The sequence below is a fragment of the Stigmatopora argus genome, chromosome 12 (assembly GCF_051989625.1).
Source record: "Stigmatopora argus isolate UIUO_Sarg chromosome 12, RoL_Sarg_1.0, whole genome shotgun sequence".
Taxonomy (NCBI): domain Eukaryota; kingdom Metazoa; phylum Chordata; class Actinopteri; order Syngnathiformes; family Syngnathidae; genus Stigmatopora; species Stigmatopora argus.
Window position 1 is genome coordinate 9,229,933 of NC_135398.1, and position 17,178 is coordinate 9,247,110.

The following is a 17,178-nucleotide window of genomic DNA, read 5'->3' on the forward strand; positions in this document are numbered from 1 at the left end:
CCAGCTTCCCTGAACTTTCCCGAAGGTTCAAGCGGACCATGTGCCTCTTTGGGAGCACATACTTGTGTGAGAAGCTCTTCTCCACCTTGAACTTCAATAAGTCCAAGTACAGGTCCAGACTTACTGATGAGCATCTTCAAGCTCTACTGAGGGTCTCCACTGCTTCCTCCCTCAAGCCAAATGTGACTATGTGAGAAGAAGCGCTGCCAGGTCTCTAGCAGCAAGGAGTAGGCAAGAGAAGCCGTGTTCAGAATATTTCATGTTCAATGTTCCATTCAAGTTCAGAAAGTTAAAGGTTAAAGAGCTGTTAATACAGACATTTGAAACGGAATAAAAATAATTCATTTTCTCTACTTAGCCAGCCAGTGTATATCTACTGTATGCTCATTAGTATTATTTGGTTTTATATTACTGATTGATTTATTTTTTATTCATCTTTAAGTTAATTTATTTAATTAATTATTTTTTGTTAAAAAATAAAGATATTTGATAACGTTGGAATGTTTTATCAGTGCTTTTCTTGTGGAAATCCTGATGCGGCCCAGTCTCACCCAGACTCGGCCTCTAGCGGCCCCCAGGTAAATTGAGTTCGAGACCCCTGGTATAGATGTATATTAAATTTCCTGATTTTCCCCCTTTTAAATCAATAATTGTAATTTTTTAATCATTTTTTTCTGTGTTTTTAGTTCAAAAATCATTTTGTAAAATCAAAAAATATATTTAAATAAGCTAAAATAAACATTGTTTTAGATCTATAGAAGACTGAATATTTAGGGCTTTTAATCCAGTTCTTTTAATCCATTTATATATTAAAAAATCTAAATATTATATCTAAAATGGTCCGGCCCACATGAAATTGAGTTGACGTTAACGCGGCCTGCAAACCGGTCTGACACCCCTGCTTTACATCATTCTTTTCTGTTTTCCCCCTAAAATTGCAGGCCAAAGAGTAGAGTAGACCCTGTAAACCTAGTCAAAAATGTCTAATTAAAAGAATGTATCCAATAAATAATGCCATGTAAAAAAGATAGATAATCCAGCTTTCGTTAAATATCATGAGAATGAAGGAAAATATTTCTGCATATAGTACTGTATTTCTATTGGCCATCTGATCGTGTAGTGGTTCGTTCACTTGCCTGACATTGGCGAGGATGCGCGGTGCTGATGATGAATGAATGAATGAATATTCCTATTGAACAAGGGTACTCGCAACAAGTACCCTCCCCAAAGTGGCCTTCTGACGTTCTCTTGCTCCCCCCTTCATCTTCTGCCTGGGCCCCCATACAGCCGTTTCATTTTCTGCATGACTAACACACGTTGGAGTGGCTAGGTCCAACTACTCACATTCAGATAAATAAGATATTGCCAGCCAGGATTTGCAATTGAGTAGCAAAGTGCAGGATATCAATCATCATTCGTTCATTTTTTTTTAATACTGGGCTACCCACGTTCAGGTCGCTGCGCACCACCCTGCCCTATCGCGTTTCGGTCTGACCTATCTTCCCTTGATTTAACCCCCCAAAATGTCCACAGGTAAACATAATTACATCACGATAGCACCGCTACCGTTTGTAGGTTTCGTAAGTGTAAAATGATGTTTCCATGTTGTTTGTACATCGTTTTTTTTTCTCTTTGCCCTCCCTAAAAATAGAAGATAGTCATAAAAAACACACGCACCAATTCGAGCAGGAGTCTTTGTATCATATGTGTAAAATGATGTATTCATGTTGTTTGTACATCAAATTTTTCCCCCTCCCTAAACATAGAAGATAGTCAAACAACAACACAAGCACCAATTCGAGCAGTGGTAATTATATTATTATATTAGAAAACTACTAGTGCACGGGTGTTGAATTAGTTCAGGGGTGGCGAACAAGTTAGACACAAAGAGCTAAAATTTTAAACTGTGAGTCAAAGAGCCAAGCCTTACGTCAGAAGCAGCATAAAAAAATCAAATCGGTCAAATTATTTTTTAATGTAATTTTTTTAACACTTTTTAATGGGCCCTGATGAATTTGAGTGTGTTTTAAGAGAGAATAAAAATAAAAGAAACATGAAACGAGGCACAGAGAGACGGTGTGTGCAAAATATGACAAAAGCATTTAGGCAGGGAGCCGCATTCAGCTCGAGAGCCACCACTTGAATTAGACGCTCATTTTTGTCACGTTGATTTGTTGACGCTCCCTGGCAACGAATACTGGGTGGTATGGACAACTACTGGGAATAACTTGGTTCAGTTTGGCTGCCCTCGACCGTGTTGGCAAACAGACAGAGCGATTTCCGAGACAAAAACGCGCGCTTCCAAACAACTTGAGCGCATTTGAGGATGCGCGGATGTTGGTCACTTCACCTGTTGCCGTCTCTCCGTCAGCTCTGAGGACGGACGGCGCCCCGAAGGAAGGAAGGAAAGAAAGAAGGATCACATGGAGGTGCACATCCAGCCCAACTCCAGCGTTTGTCACTCGGACGATTGCCCGGAAAGAGTGCAAAGCAGCCCGGCATTCTCGGGAGCGGTCTTTGTCATTCTCATGACGGTGATGGTGACTTTAGTGGTGGTGACCGTTTTGGGAAACGCGCTGGTCATGTTCGCCTTCAAAGTGGACAAGAGTCTGAGGAGGCAATGTAATTACTACTTCCTCAATCTGGCAATATCGGACTTTCTCGTCGGTAAGTAGCCGTCTTTCACACTATAATTGACTATATATCTTCAGATTTTTTTCGTTTAACAGCATTAAATAAGATAAAAATATATTTTTCCACATTGAAATTGGATTACTTCTTAAGTAACCTACAAATGTATCAAACTATGCTCTAAAAAATCATCATTTTATAGTGGTTTGAACTGAAATTTTAGATTCACTAGTGTTTTAAATGCAGGAAAATTGGATAAAAGTGAACACAAAGTGCACATGCCATGAATGTGTACATTTTTAGGGACAGTGGTAACAGGATTTGGGTCTCCTATTTGTTCCTGTATTACGTGCACTAGTTTGTCTTTAGTGACTTTGTTTTGGTAATGGTATTTAATAATGACAAATAAAAACAAAGAATACAGACAGACATTTAATCTGGTTTTGATGTTCAAAAACACTCTAAAGTCAATTTTTAAACTTCATTATATTTACCTGACTGCCCTATAGAGCGTCAAATGCTCATGGTAAATCTACAACTAAAGCATCAAAAGAATGATAAATATTGCATTATTTTTCAGAGATGTTTTGTATAAAAAACGAGTGGTGTCAAATTTTCTCTTTTCTGCAAGCTTTATCAAGAGATATTCATCTCTCTCTTTTTTTTTTTACAATTTCAGAATATTATATTTTTAAAAGATATAGAGCTCATTTATTCATTCATCTTCCATACCGCACATCCTTGTAAGGGTTACTGGAGCCTATCCCTGCTGATTTCGGGCAAACGGCAGACTGCTGTACCCTGGACTGGTCGCCAGTCAGCCGTAGGGCACATAGAGAGACAGACAACACTTCACACTCCTAATCATATCCCCGCCGAGGGGGAATCGATCCCACGCTTGCCCGCACCCAAGTCAGGCGAGTGAATTACTACACCATCAGATGGCAGTTCAACTATTCAATTCGAGGATATTTTTGGCATGGCCAAAATTTACCTGGAACTCACAACATATGAATGGAAAATGAACATTATATGCAAGAATTACGGCATGCTGCATTCTAAAACATGCTAAATTTGGAAGGTACTGGTTCATACTAACTAGTGGGAGTCGTCCCATACCAATAACAACGTAAGCCTCACGATGTAATAGTCTACCCCTCCCTAAGTCAACATTTCCATAAATACAATAATTGAGCTTGTTTTTACGTCCCACCTAATCACGTTCTTACGTAGCTGAATAACTTTAAAAATAAACTTTGTGTTTCTAATCAATACCTCAGAAATCTAGATTTGCTATTTTACTCTGATAGTTCAAGTATATTGATGATCTTAAAGTGTCTCATTCTTTCTTTGTATTGCACACTTATGTTCTTTTGTCTTCTGTTGTTTGTAATGTTTGTAGTCGTCTCCTGTTATGATGGATTTTAAGTGCAAATGTACTTTCCCTCCTGTATCAGGAGGTTCATCCTATCATATCCTATCCTATCCTATTCAGGAGCATTCTGCATTCCAGTGTACATCCCTTACATGCTTACTGGTCGCTGGATGCTGGGCAGGAGATTGTGCAAGCTGTGGCTGGTCATGGACTACTTGCTGTGCTCCGCCTCTGTCTTTAGCATCGTCCTCATAAGCTATGACCGTTTTCTCTCCGTCACCAGAGCGGTGAGTTGAAGGTCTTTGCAGTCATTATGTAGGTTAATGTCATGAGTAAAATGTATTTTGGAGTACTTTACTTTTGTGTGAGAAGGTCTCAATTCTAATGTCCTACCACAAAGTTATTGTCTGGCTTTGACATCCAATCCAGTTTGACTTGAAGGGCTGGCTGATTCAAGTAAATTGGCTGTTTATTGCCAATTCATCTATTATTCATTCTGTAAAAACGGTTTTAAAATTGACAATTCGAAACACCAACTCCATTCAGTCTTAGAGGTTTCACCAATTGACTTGGTGGTCATGCAGATATCTAACTGTTGTGCCTGAGTGTTCCAGCTCAGTGATGGGGGCTGTGACACACCACCTCATCCTTCCAAATGTGCCCATCTGCCCAGGTTAATCATGGATGACCCGGACCCTCGATATCCCCTGATGAGATTCTTTGTGCAGAGACGAAAAAACAAATGAGCTTTGGAATAGAAAGAGCCACAAACATTTATATATATTGGGCTTAGAACATGTCAATTTGTCCCTAAAAAATTCTTATCCCAATTGAAGGGGTTGGGCCTCTGTCATGAACAAATAATGAATAAATGAATACAAGTGCACGTGTTGCTAAGCCAAAATGGGATGAAGCTTGGCATAGTAGACAAAGCCAGCGTTCTCCTTCTTTTCACAAGCAAACACTTTACATCAGAGAGATGAATGCAAAAAAAAACAAAAAAAAACACCAGAAATACAGAACGAAAGAGAGAGCGGGAGGCTCTTCTTTAATTAACCAGCTTTGATCACTGAGGTCCTCCTCACTCAGCCATCGTCGTCCGAACGCAGAGAGATCAATCGCGCCAGAAGCAGGCCACTAGCGGCTAAATAGCATTCTCTTAAAAGCCTGTCTCTGTGAACAATGACAGGAAAAAAAAAGTCTCCAGCGGTGACATGACAAAGTGTGGCTTTGAAAGGAAAAGATGAGGTTAAATTAGATGCAGATTCCCCATTTTTAACTTGACTGACATCCAATCCAGGTTGACTGGGAGGACTGGGAACGAAAGATTGCTAAAATTGTTTGGACATCTGTCGTCGTCAATGAATTAATCTATTAGAGGACATTAAAGCTCTTTTGGGTGGCCTGATGGTGAGTGGTTAGCATGTCGGCCTCACAGTTCTAAGATTGAGGGTTCGATGCCAGGTTCGGCAGGGTCTCGAAAGTAGCGGTCCACCGAGAGCGCACCATTTGTCGCTCGGTGCCAAATTCTAGTTTGCAGACGAAACTCAATTTTGAGCCTGGGGGCCTGTTAAAGTTAACTCACTTGTGCTAACTCATGGTTTGACTTTTTTAGGGTGGCTTTTACAATAATTTCTGGAAAAATATACATGTCAGAGGCTCAACACAACGTCTCTGTCACTGAGGGGTGCAACATTTTCATCTTGGCCCGCATGAAGTGTCGGTATATACTGTTTATGTAATGACGTTTTACAGTAACACACTGCCATGAATCCAACTCGGCTCCTTGCTGATAAAAAAACAGCGAAGCAGATGATTCGAACTAACAAAGCATGGCTTCAAGCACCAAGCTGGCACCATCCTTTGTTTGGTTGAAAAGGGGCATGTGAAGTCAATGTAACATACAGTTCAGAAAATCTGACTTGTCTCTCACCAGCGATGGCCCCCAATGAGGTTGCGGTGGCACGATACCCATACAAGTGAATAGCAGTGGATGCATACCTGTCAACCTCTGCCGGTAACTGCCCTTATAAATGATTATGATTCCCCTTACAAACCCCCCAAAAACCTTACAAACACCGTACGACTCGTACGGTGTTTGTAAGGTTTTTGGGGGGTTTGTAAGGGGAATCATAATCATTTATAAGGGCAGTTATCGGCAGAGGTTGACAGGTATGTGGATGGTCAGAGCTAGTGTAAATCCTTCCATTTCACAACAATGGCAGCCAATAAGAAATATGTACACAAATACACACTTAATACTCTCTCATCTAGAGTGAACTCCTACAACAGCGAACCTGGTGAAGAAAAACTAACGAATGGACGGGTCAGTCTAACTTGTGATCTTATTCACTGCAGGTGTCTTACCGGGCCAGTCAGAGCTTGTCTCATCCAGCCATCACCAAGATGATTGTCGTGTGGGTGCTGGCCTTTGTCCTGTACAGCCCGGCGATCATATTCTGGGAATCGGTGGTGGGCCGAAGCCGGGTGCCAAAGGAGGAATGCTTCGCCGAATTCTATCACTCCTGGTACTTCCTGCTGTGCGCGTCAATGCTGGAGTTCTTCTCCCCTTTCATCTCGGTGGCTTTCTTCAACCTCAGCATTTATCTGAACATACGCAGGCGGAGGCTTCGCTGTAGGGAGGCCCATCTCAACCTTAAGATAAATGGACCTGCGCCTACTCAAGGGGAAGGTATTCCTCTCTCTCACAACTGGGGGACAGGGAGGAAACTGGCCATGAGGGGCTCCATCCACTCCCCGGGATCCTCTCCCAATTTGGGCAAAGCGGATGCGTCTAGCGGCAGGGCGGCGCATCCGAACCGTCTGTCCAGAGATAAGAAAATTGCTAAGTCGCTGGCCATCATTGTGTGCGTGTTTGCCATCTGCTGGGCACCGTACACCCTACTGATGATCATCCGTGCCGCTTGCAGAGGGCGATGCATCCCGCATCATTGGTATGAGGTCACCTTCTGGCTCCTGTGGCTCAATTCGGCCATTAACCCTTTCCTTTACCCGCTGTGTCACAGCAGTTTTCGTAGGGCTTTCGCTAAGATTTTATGTCCAAAGCAGCGAAGCTCTATTCCCCCAATAGCCGTCCTTCGAGATGGACGGTGATAGTTTGACGGGTTCAAAGTCTCAAACTGTGAATTATTCCAACTTTAACACATCAAATAAGCAGAATGCGCTGGTCTGTGGGTGAACATTATTTATTGTCAAAGGAAAGTGCGTTCTTGTAAACGTGTGAGATGTGTACAGTTGCTATGATAATATATAATACTTCAAAATTGTCTTGTCCGGCCACTTCAGTCTGAAATGTATAATATGAAGTAAAGAATGAAGAATCTATTTGCATAAAAGATCCGTGTTGCTATCACTGTGATGTAGGCATTACATTGAGTTTATGGAAAATACATCTATGATGCCATCGTGTTCTTATACTATCACTGTAATTATACAATAGAACAATGAATGAATGTCGGTATCCTTTAATACAGAAATGTCTTGCAAAAAATACATTTGTAAGCTGGATGTGTGTTTGTTTCATAGTTCCACTAGATGTCAGTATATATCTTTGCAGCTTCTACCCTTATAATTCTACGGCACAACTTCAAAGCATCGTTGACCCAAATTGCTCCCCGACTGACTTTGAATGAGCATTTAAATGCAAAGTAATAAACGTATTTGCACCAAGTTATTGACTTATTTTACCAGCACGCAGACAATGCCATCTAATAATTTTGTATTCATCAGTGGTGTTGTTTGCCTGTCAATGCATGCACTGTATATATTGTACATGTGCTGAATAGTGTATGCACTGTATAGGTTTGGATTATTATTTTTTTGTAAAATGCTTGAAAAAAAAAGATGTATAATATTTACTACTAGCTTGTTAAAAAGGTTCATTCATTTGTGTTCTATGCATACGCCATCTCTTTTAAAATAGGATGTTGTTTGGAATATCCTGCTAAAATGCACCCCACACTGACAATAAAAGCATTCAATTCAATTCAATTCAATTCAATTCAGATTAACACATGTGAACGGTTTGAACCAAATGTCTGAAATACCCAAATATTGAACTTAACCTGAATAACGGCTGCATTTCGTGTAAATGTAATAACTGATGCTTGCTCTATTAGTCTTAAGTCCATTGTTACAATGTGGGGGAATACCCAGATAAACCATACAATAATGCAGCTATGTCAGTAATGACAACACTCACAAGAAATTATGATATTCCTTATGATGGATTCCAGTAGTTAAGTCCAGATGTAGACTCATCGGAGCGGTAATTACACCATCATGTTAGATTGTTGGGGGTTACATTTTGCAGGTGCCAGGGTCCCACGGGGGACTCCCATTGTTCAAATTGTCACATCTGGCCCCCTGGTCAGATGCTGGGAGGACATGCACAGCTGCAGAGACCAAGCCTTCGCACCCACCCTCCTCTCTCTAGGGGTACGCGTTGACTGTTGACCGAGGAAGGGAAGTATACTAGAGATGGTGAGATGTCCAAGCCTGTCCCCCGTGGGATGACAGCACTGCATTTATCAGCTGAATGGAGAGCGTGAGTTTATTCTTGAGGGTGAGGACACTTGCACTGTGTACAGTTATACCAGCAGGAGAGGTACTATTGATTTTGATGATAGATTGAAATGTCATGGCAATGGTGCCACCACGCCGTCTTAAGCAGGAGTTTGAACTGGGAGGGCTGGCAGTGGAAGATCTTTTTTGTAGTGGCATTGACTGTGATAGATGTCTAATCCATTTGGACTGGGATGGCTGACAGTAATCATTCCCGCTCCAGTTCTATTGCCGTCAACTGCAGCCAATGGGTTAACAGACATTGGTTTTATTGGGGGGATTGGGTGTCTGTATATAAGAGCTGTGGCCCCTAATGGAGAGCACCTGTGCCCTTTAGGTTAATAGAGCTATATTGGAAGCGAGGCTGCAGTATTCAGAGAGGAGGGGGGCTGTGAGACACTCCCTTGAGAATGAATAAAGTCCCATGTTAAAATGACCTAATGCTGAAATCATCTCTAGTTTAATCTCGTAAACAGCATAACCTACAAAGCAGGACTGAAATACAATAAAAAGAAATGTGAAAGGACTGTGATGTTAAGCATGACAACATAGACAACTAGGCTGTGACTGCTATGTTGTGGTATTTGGCACTGAAATAAACAGACTGAAACACTCCGCTGCTGCAGGTCAAAGCCTCTTTTGAGGCTGGCGCATCACACAAAGTGCAGTAGTGTTCACTTTCTCTTAATGCAAAGAGCCTTTCATATTTCATGAGGACTCCAAAATAAAAACAGATTTCCTTTTACTTTTCCTATTTCTCGCCGCTTTTTCTCCAGCTCTGCACTTCCTGACTAGAGATTAAATAATTCCGTCAGAATCCTCTCAGGATGGGTTACCAGCACTTGGCAATTAAACAATTACATTTAATCAGCATGGGGCAACGCTTCAAGTCACCCTCATTTCAGACGTTGATTAAAAGCAATTCTTCAGTGGTTATTGCTGTCGACGCCGGGAACTCGGCTCGAGTTTTCTGCCGTCTGTGCGACGGGGTCAGGCCGGATAGCAATATGGCAGGTTCAGTGGTTGGTGGAGAGGTGCGGTGGGGGGGAAGCCGTGACTGCCTCTTGTGGGTAAAGCGGTAATGGCAGACCTTCTATTGTCGCTTTAGTCGGAGCTAGTTAGATTACTTGGAGGCCTTATGACCCCGTAGAAGAAGAGACTAAGAGAACAATGGAACGGAGAGGAGCATTTACTTATAGTGTGCTTGTGGGAGTCTTGATTCCATATGAAGAAATGTGTGAGTATATATTTATATGCACACACACATTTCCTCATATACATATATATATATATATATGTATATATATTTAATAGCATTCAAATGCATGATGCTTGATTTAAAAACACTTGCGTGTTATCCATACATCACATTATATTGTGAGTTGGCAAAGCTCTGGAGCCGAAAAAGCCTTTCCCTCAGCACAAAGAACCCAGGTGCCCTGTTTTTTTTTACGCAATTGACTCGCCAAGCCTCTTCATCAGCTGGCATCCAGACCTCCAAAATGCAGGTCCTGGCATCCCACAGGGAACCGCTTTTGAGAATATATTCACAGAGCAATAAAAACGTAGACATCAGGGAGTCACTTGGTACACCTGCACATTCACGTAGTAGTTTTTCAAAGTTGTGGTTGCTCATAGTTTGTCATATGCGGCAATATTAACCCATTGGATGCCACTGACGGCGCTAGACATTTTTGAATCGGAGATCTGGCAGCGATCTTTCACACAATAGCATTAAAACATAAACATTAGTGCCAATGTACTGCCAGTTAAAATACATTGGTCGCCAATGGGAGGAAATAAGGTTTAGTTCATTAGTGTAGCAGGCCAAAATATTTAGAAACAATGGCAGAGGTTGCGGTCTTTTTAAGCAACAAATTCAAACAAAAGTCAAGGTCGATTTCAAATATAACAGTTCTAACGGTGGATACAAAGAGACAACTTGAACAATTGCCATCAACTTTTAAATAAACATTTTTGGCCCGCGACTTTGTCCCAAATTAAAATTTTGGTGCACTGTCATTGAATTTGACAGCCTTGTTATTTATACTGTTTTCTCGAATGGAAAAACTAAATAATAGACAACTAAAACACTATTGCTGCAACTCAACTGCAGAAAGCAGGTGAGTCTACAGTGTATAAAGGCAGCACCATTACGAAGAATATTGATTTTATACATGAAGCATTCAAATATAGATAAAAGATTTCAACAGGATGCAAACTGAGACTTTTTTTTGTAGTGCGGCATCATAGCAGCACTGTACCAATCGTCTTCTCTAATGACATTCCCTGAGCACCTCCTTGCCTCTACAAAAAATCTCATGGGAAAGCGCTACAAAAAGGGATAATTACATGAAATATACATAGAGAATAAAGGGGCCATGTTTACATAAGCAAGCCCATAAATATCTGACTGAGAAGACATTGTTCCACGTCTCCTTTTAAGCGGATCTCCTTGGGACGCCATTTTAATGACATGATGGTTTAAAGAGATGCCTGCTCCGTCTCGTTCTATATTTAATTAACTTTTGATTTTTTTCCCTTCTCTCGGTCTCTCTCTGACGAGTCGAGGAGGGCAAAAAAAAAAACGGAATAAAGAAAGCGCGATGGAGACAAACACACGTGAGATAGCGAGAAGACAATAACAAATACCTGGGATAACAGAACAGGAGGCTTGGGGAACATGAGCAGAGACCTTGTCATGCTTTTGTGAGCTGTTTACTATACAAGAGATGCAAAGGGGGGGGCGCACGGAGGAAGACATGGGTGGGTGAAGCGGGGCTGCTGAGGGGAAAGGATGAAAAAAAATAGTGAGGATGAATGAGAACAGAATTCAAGTGGAGAAGACTTGAGATGGAGATAGCTAGAGGTAGAGGGCGGAAAATGCTTGTTCGGTAAAGACAAATAAACAAGAAAAATACATTGTGAAAGATCAAGTTGTACTAAGCACTCACCAACCTAAGAGTAAACAAAATTCATTCACTGCCATTGACGGTGAGAGACGTCCAATTCATTTGTTAGGCCACTGACAGTGAATGATTGGTACACGGTCGATTGGTCGCCAGTCTTTTGGTCGCCCGGAAGGTAAGTGATAATTACCATTTAAATCGTTGCTCAAATTCCCTAAATACAAACTGTGAATTACTATTTAGTCATACTTAATGCCCTATTAATTATTAGGCTAAAGAAAAGCTCAAAATTTCCCGGACTTTTATTGTTTTTTTGTTGGAGAACTAGTTAAGACCCTGACTGACGTAGCTTCCTAAGGGGACAACTCATGTACATACAAACTCTTATACACTCACACGTCGGCTCAGTGAAACTGCTCATGGCCATTGTTGGCTTTTATTGATGCGTAGACCATGTTTTTTACCTTGTTTTGTTGCCGGTCTTTGGGTCGTCGGTCTTTTGGTCGCCGGTCTTTTGGTCGCCGGTCTTTTGGTCGCCCGTTGTCGCGGTCGGGGCGACCAAAAGAACGCGACCAAAAGACCGGCGACCAAAAGACGGCGACCAAAAGACCGGCGACCAATCGACCGCACACGGAATGATCATGTTTCAGTGCTGTCAATGTCAGCCATTGAGTTAATCTTGGAGAAATTAAGCAAGTCTTCAATGAATCAATATTGCAGATGTCAGCACAACATCTGCATTTTAGTTTCATAGTACTTTCCCATTTGCAGATGTATGAAGTGCATGTGCTCTCCATTATTGATACTTTAAAAAAAATGGGGGCATTGCCTCATCATGTTTTTTGTCTTGTTTTCTTTTATTTATTAATTTATACTCTGTATTATTTTTAGGATTTAATTGTTTGCTGTAAGAGTGCATTTGTTAGTGATTGGTCTTATGTTTTTTCCCCTGTGCGACCTGTCCATGTGATTGGCCATTGAGTTCTTCTGTCGTCTCCCCGCCTCTGGTGTATTTCCTGCTTCCCGCCTCTTGTGTGACCCAAGTGTTTCTGATTGTCTCGTCAGCAACCCATGTCTGTCTATTCAAACCCTGTCAGTCCTTGTCAGATCATCTGCGTTGTTATGCCCATGTCCCATGATCCTCGCTTCCTCACGTCCTCCCCGTCAGGTATGGTTTTCTTATTTAATTCCAAAGTCTTTGTTATTTTCTGAATATCCTCCATAGGCATTACAATTTGTGTTAGCCTGTTCTTGTTTGGTCTATGCATTGACGACCCAGCAAAATTGTGACAGCATTTTGGAAAATTCTGCACCCACTCCTAAAAAAAACATGACTATACTTGGTTGCACAGTTAGATAAGTCGCAACCAAGTTATTTACACAACTATATGCAATGAATCACTTAAAATAGTCCAAATGTTTTGAATTCTACCCTGCAATTGGGTGACCACTATTCAGGGTGTCTCCTGTCTGCTGCCCATATATAGATGTTATAAGCTTCAGCACCCCCTGCAGCCCTTGTGAGGATAAGCGCTAGGGCACCTGAATTAATTAATGTTTTGATTTCACATCTCAAAACTAAATCAGATTGATGTCCTTCTCCTATGTTCTGACACATCACAGCTCAAACCAGTAACTGAACTGAGGTATGGGAAATAAGTCATTTTAATCTTCCTAGATAATTATCAAAATTTGCTCCTGCTAAATGACTTATCTATAATTAACATGAAAATGAAGACTGAAATTTATACCTACATAGTAGTCTTTCACAATATTCTATAATCAAGTAGGTTAAAGTAAAAAAACAACAACATACTACTTTTGTAATATTTAAAATGTTTTTATTTTTATTTTTCATTTGGATCAGTACTGAAATCGAGGGTTTAATTCCCTGTTGGATTCTGACCTTCCTGCATGTTTACATGTTCTCCCTGAGTCTGTGTTTTTTTCTGGGTACTGTGCTTTCCTCCAACATCCCAAAAACATGCAATAGGCTGGTTGAACACTCTAAATTGTCCCTTTGCATGAGTGTGAGCATCCTGCGATTGGTTGGCAACTATTTCATGGTGTCCCCCGCCTACTGCCCATATGTAGATGGCTGGGATAAGATCCAGAATCCCCCCACTTCCTTTGTGAGGATAAGCAGAATGGAAAATGAATGAATGAGAATTATTAGTAGCAAAACATTGCTTGGCATGAGATTTTAATCTTCGAAAAGGGAAGTAATTCCCTTTCAAGTATGATACATGGAGTCATCTGAAATATACTGGGACAACAATAATGAACTCTTGTGCGTGAACCTGACGTCATGTCATCCATGATGCTGACGCAGTTTGGAGGTGAAAAGATGGTTGTGGATGGATGTGAGAGATTGGGTTCCCCCCAGACACTCCCAGTGCGTCCGCCAGCCAAATGGATCTGGATCTCACGCTTGGGTGGCTGTATTGGTTGCCATAAGAGGTCTCTAATGTCTCCTTCAGTCAGAGGAATGTTCATCGTGACAATGTGGAGTTTGTAACTGTTTTCGTTTTTGCACTAAAGTAGCGCGTCAGTAGAAGGCCGCAATTATCCAATCCATTAAAAATGGGGTGGCTCATAGTGTTCGTTCACTGCTAGTCGTCCCAGTTCAAAAGGATCAGACATTTAGCGCTGTCAATGGCAGCCAATGAGTAAATAGACAGGGGTTTGGGTCAAACCCGTTTACAATATGCAATTACAGTAATGCGGATCTGTCTCATTGTTACTGTGCTGGTTAGCAATGGACTCACACTTTTGAAATCATGTAAGATTGTTTTATGAAGAAGATATTAGTTTTTTCCTCCAGAGGACTTAGGTTAACAGTCCGTTGAACCTTCAAAAAAATAAAAAAAATAAAATGCAATGCCATGCACATTCCACACATTGCAGCTTTTCTGTAACATCTGTTTAGAAGAGTCCATTTCCAATAAAAGGTTGGCTTGGCCAGTTGCTGGCATTTATGCCACAACACCGTCGAGATTTTAAGTTATCTCTGAACGAGCCACCCGTTCTGCTACTTTTTGATGGAAGAATACTGGGGGGCTGTGTAATTATACCGCTTTAAATGAGCCCCCGAGAATGCTCCTGCCAAAGCGCCCACAAAGTCTCACTTTAGCGCATGTCAGAAAGGCAACTCTTGCACTTGTCGTTGTGTGTGTCTGCTAGGCTGGCATTAACTGAGAAGCCACAGTGGTTCTGATACGCCTCACAAGTGAATTTAATTAAATCATAAATATGAACTGGAGGCCGCCACCCAATTTAATGTAATGGATGATATGGGCCGGTCCGTCTTTGGCAAAGCAAAGTTCTGGACCCGATTGAATGCCCTTGAAGCTTATTAAAAGTGTTTGGCACAGAGACATGCTTGCAAAGTTGTTAAATGGATGGCGTGGCTTGCTTTCAGTAAAGCAGTTCATGCTGGGAGGAACCATCTTTGATTATGATTAAGGGGTGTCCATCCTATCAAAAAAATTATTGATTTTGTTTTTGAAATATGATCTATTTCAAAATATTATATATCTCTAAGATAATTCCAGTGTCTATGGTTAACTCACCTGCTCAAATGTGTTTGTGAATTGATGATAACTGGGAGCCCTCCTAGATAGACACCATTGGACGTCTATACCAGGGTACATGGTCGATTGGTCGCCGATCTTTTGGTCGCCGTTCTTTTGGTCGCCCGGAGGGTTATTGATAATTAGCATTTAAATCGTTGCTCAAATTCCCTGAATACAAACTGCAAATTACTATTTAGTCATACTTAAAGACCTAGTAATTATTAGGCTAAAGAAAAGCTCCAAATTTCCCGGACTTTTATTGTTTTTTGTTGGAGAACTTGTTAAGACCCTGACTGACGTACCTTCTTAAAGGGACAACTCATGTACATACAAACTCTTATACACTCACACGTCGGCTCAGTGAAACTGCTCATGGCTATTGTTGGCTTTTATTGATGCGTAGACCGTGTTGTTTTACCTTGTTATGTCGCCGGTCTTTTGGTCGCCGGTCTTTTGGTCGCCCGTTGTCGCGGTCATGGCGACCAAAAGACCAGCGACCAAAAGACTGGCGACCAATCGACCGCACACGCTATACCAGTCCAAAAAAAAAACATTGGATGTGTATATTGCCTGTACTGCCGTATTTTGTCCCTGCTTTGAAATTTGTTGGGATGACAGGGATGTTTTTGTTAGACACTAAGAGTCTCCAGAAATAATTTTAATGTGTCTATTTAAGAAGACATTATTTTTTATATTTCCAAAGTATACTTTGGAATGTTGGCGATCACTCCATTGTGGGAGATATTGTGGCAAATGAATGAATGTTAAAGCATCACTGGCATTGTAACATGTAACAGTACTGACAAGCTTTGACAAGCTTGAATAAACGCTGTTGATGTATCACAGCCGATGAATTATGGGAGGTGACGGACAGATATTGTCTGTTTCATCCCGTTCCGCAAATCCTTTCCCCGGTCTCCTGTAGTGCTGGCGGCTCCCTAAATAGACCGAGAGGAGGGTGGCGTGTGTGGAGCGGGACCGCACAGGGTGAGGGGTAATAGAGACATTAATAACATGGACCTCCCTCAAGAAGCTCAGATGTTTGTTCGCCACTGACATGGGGGATTTTCACATCAGAATGTTTTCTTCTTCTTTATTGTTGTTCATTGTGTCCATGGTGTCATGAACTGGAGTTTTGTGATGATTTGCTTCAGTTGTCAAGCATTATGATCTATTTTTTTCTTTTTACTTTCTAGCTTTGATGCTGCAGGGGCCTTCTAGAGAATTCATTGCTGGGCTGGCAGTTATTTGGTTATTTGTTTACTTGTAGGATGGTGAGTCCTTAGCAAAAGATATTCTATTTTCAAGTTCCCAAAAGCAAATTAATAAAAAGTATGCTTTTTGAGGTCATTTGGCATAAAACCACCCACTCCCATGAACACTCCACAGTAGTTTCAAGGAAGTGGGTGTCTGATAAAAGAAAAAAAAGAAGAAAAAAACATGCAGGGTTTTCTCGGGGTACTTTGGTTTCCATCCACATTCCAAATCTGAGTTTTAAAATGTCATTTCAAAAACTATATTTAGTACATTGTTTTTTTTAATTGAATTGCAATCTTATCTAAAGCATATTTTGTATATTTTTTAATTGAATATTATTTTGTGTATATGTACATATAGGTAAAACTTTAATATTTTTTCAGAATTACAAGAATAAAATCATTTTTTTCCAAATAAAATGTTAGGGAAAAATACCATTTCATGTGACTGCAAAGTACTAATTTGCCAGTTATGTGTACATTAAAAGACATGCATGTTAGGCTGACTGGACACTTTAAATTGCCCCAGGTATGATTGTGAGCATGTGAATGGTTTTTGTCTACTTGTGCCTTGTGATTGGCTGGCCACCAATTCAGAGTGTCCCCTGCCTCTGGCCCGAAGTCAGCTGGGATAGGCTCCAGCACCCCCCGCGAACCTAGTGAGGATAAAGCGGTTCAGAAGGTGAATGAATGTATGAATGAACATGGAAGAGGGAGTGATTGTTATGTGTACGCCTGCTTATGGAACAGTGATGATGTAACTTCAGGCATGAATAAATAGAGGTAAACTGTATTTTCCTTTGCTCTTATTGAGAAAAATGCAACAAAAGATAGAAAGGTCTTTCACA

The 17,178-nt window shown here is 41.0% G+C and overlaps 1 protein-coding gene across 1 annotated transcript; it reads left to right on the forward strand.

The window, feature by feature from the left end:
• The first annotated feature begins 2,398 nt into the window (after positions 1 to 2,398).
• Positions 2,399 to 7,621, forward strand: LOC144086031 (histamine H3 receptor). Its single transcript, XM_077615780.1, has 3 exons — positions 2,399 to 2,667; positions 4,127 to 4,293; positions 6,365 to 7,621. The coding sequence occupies exons 1-3, from the start codon at positions 2,424 to 2,426 to the stop codon at positions 7,118 to 7,120; spliced, it is 1,167 nt and encodes a 388-aa protein (XP_077471906.1). The 5' UTR covers positions 2,399 to 2,423; the 3' UTR covers positions 7,121 to 7,621.
• Positions 7,622 to 17,178: the final 9,557 nt, after the last annotated feature.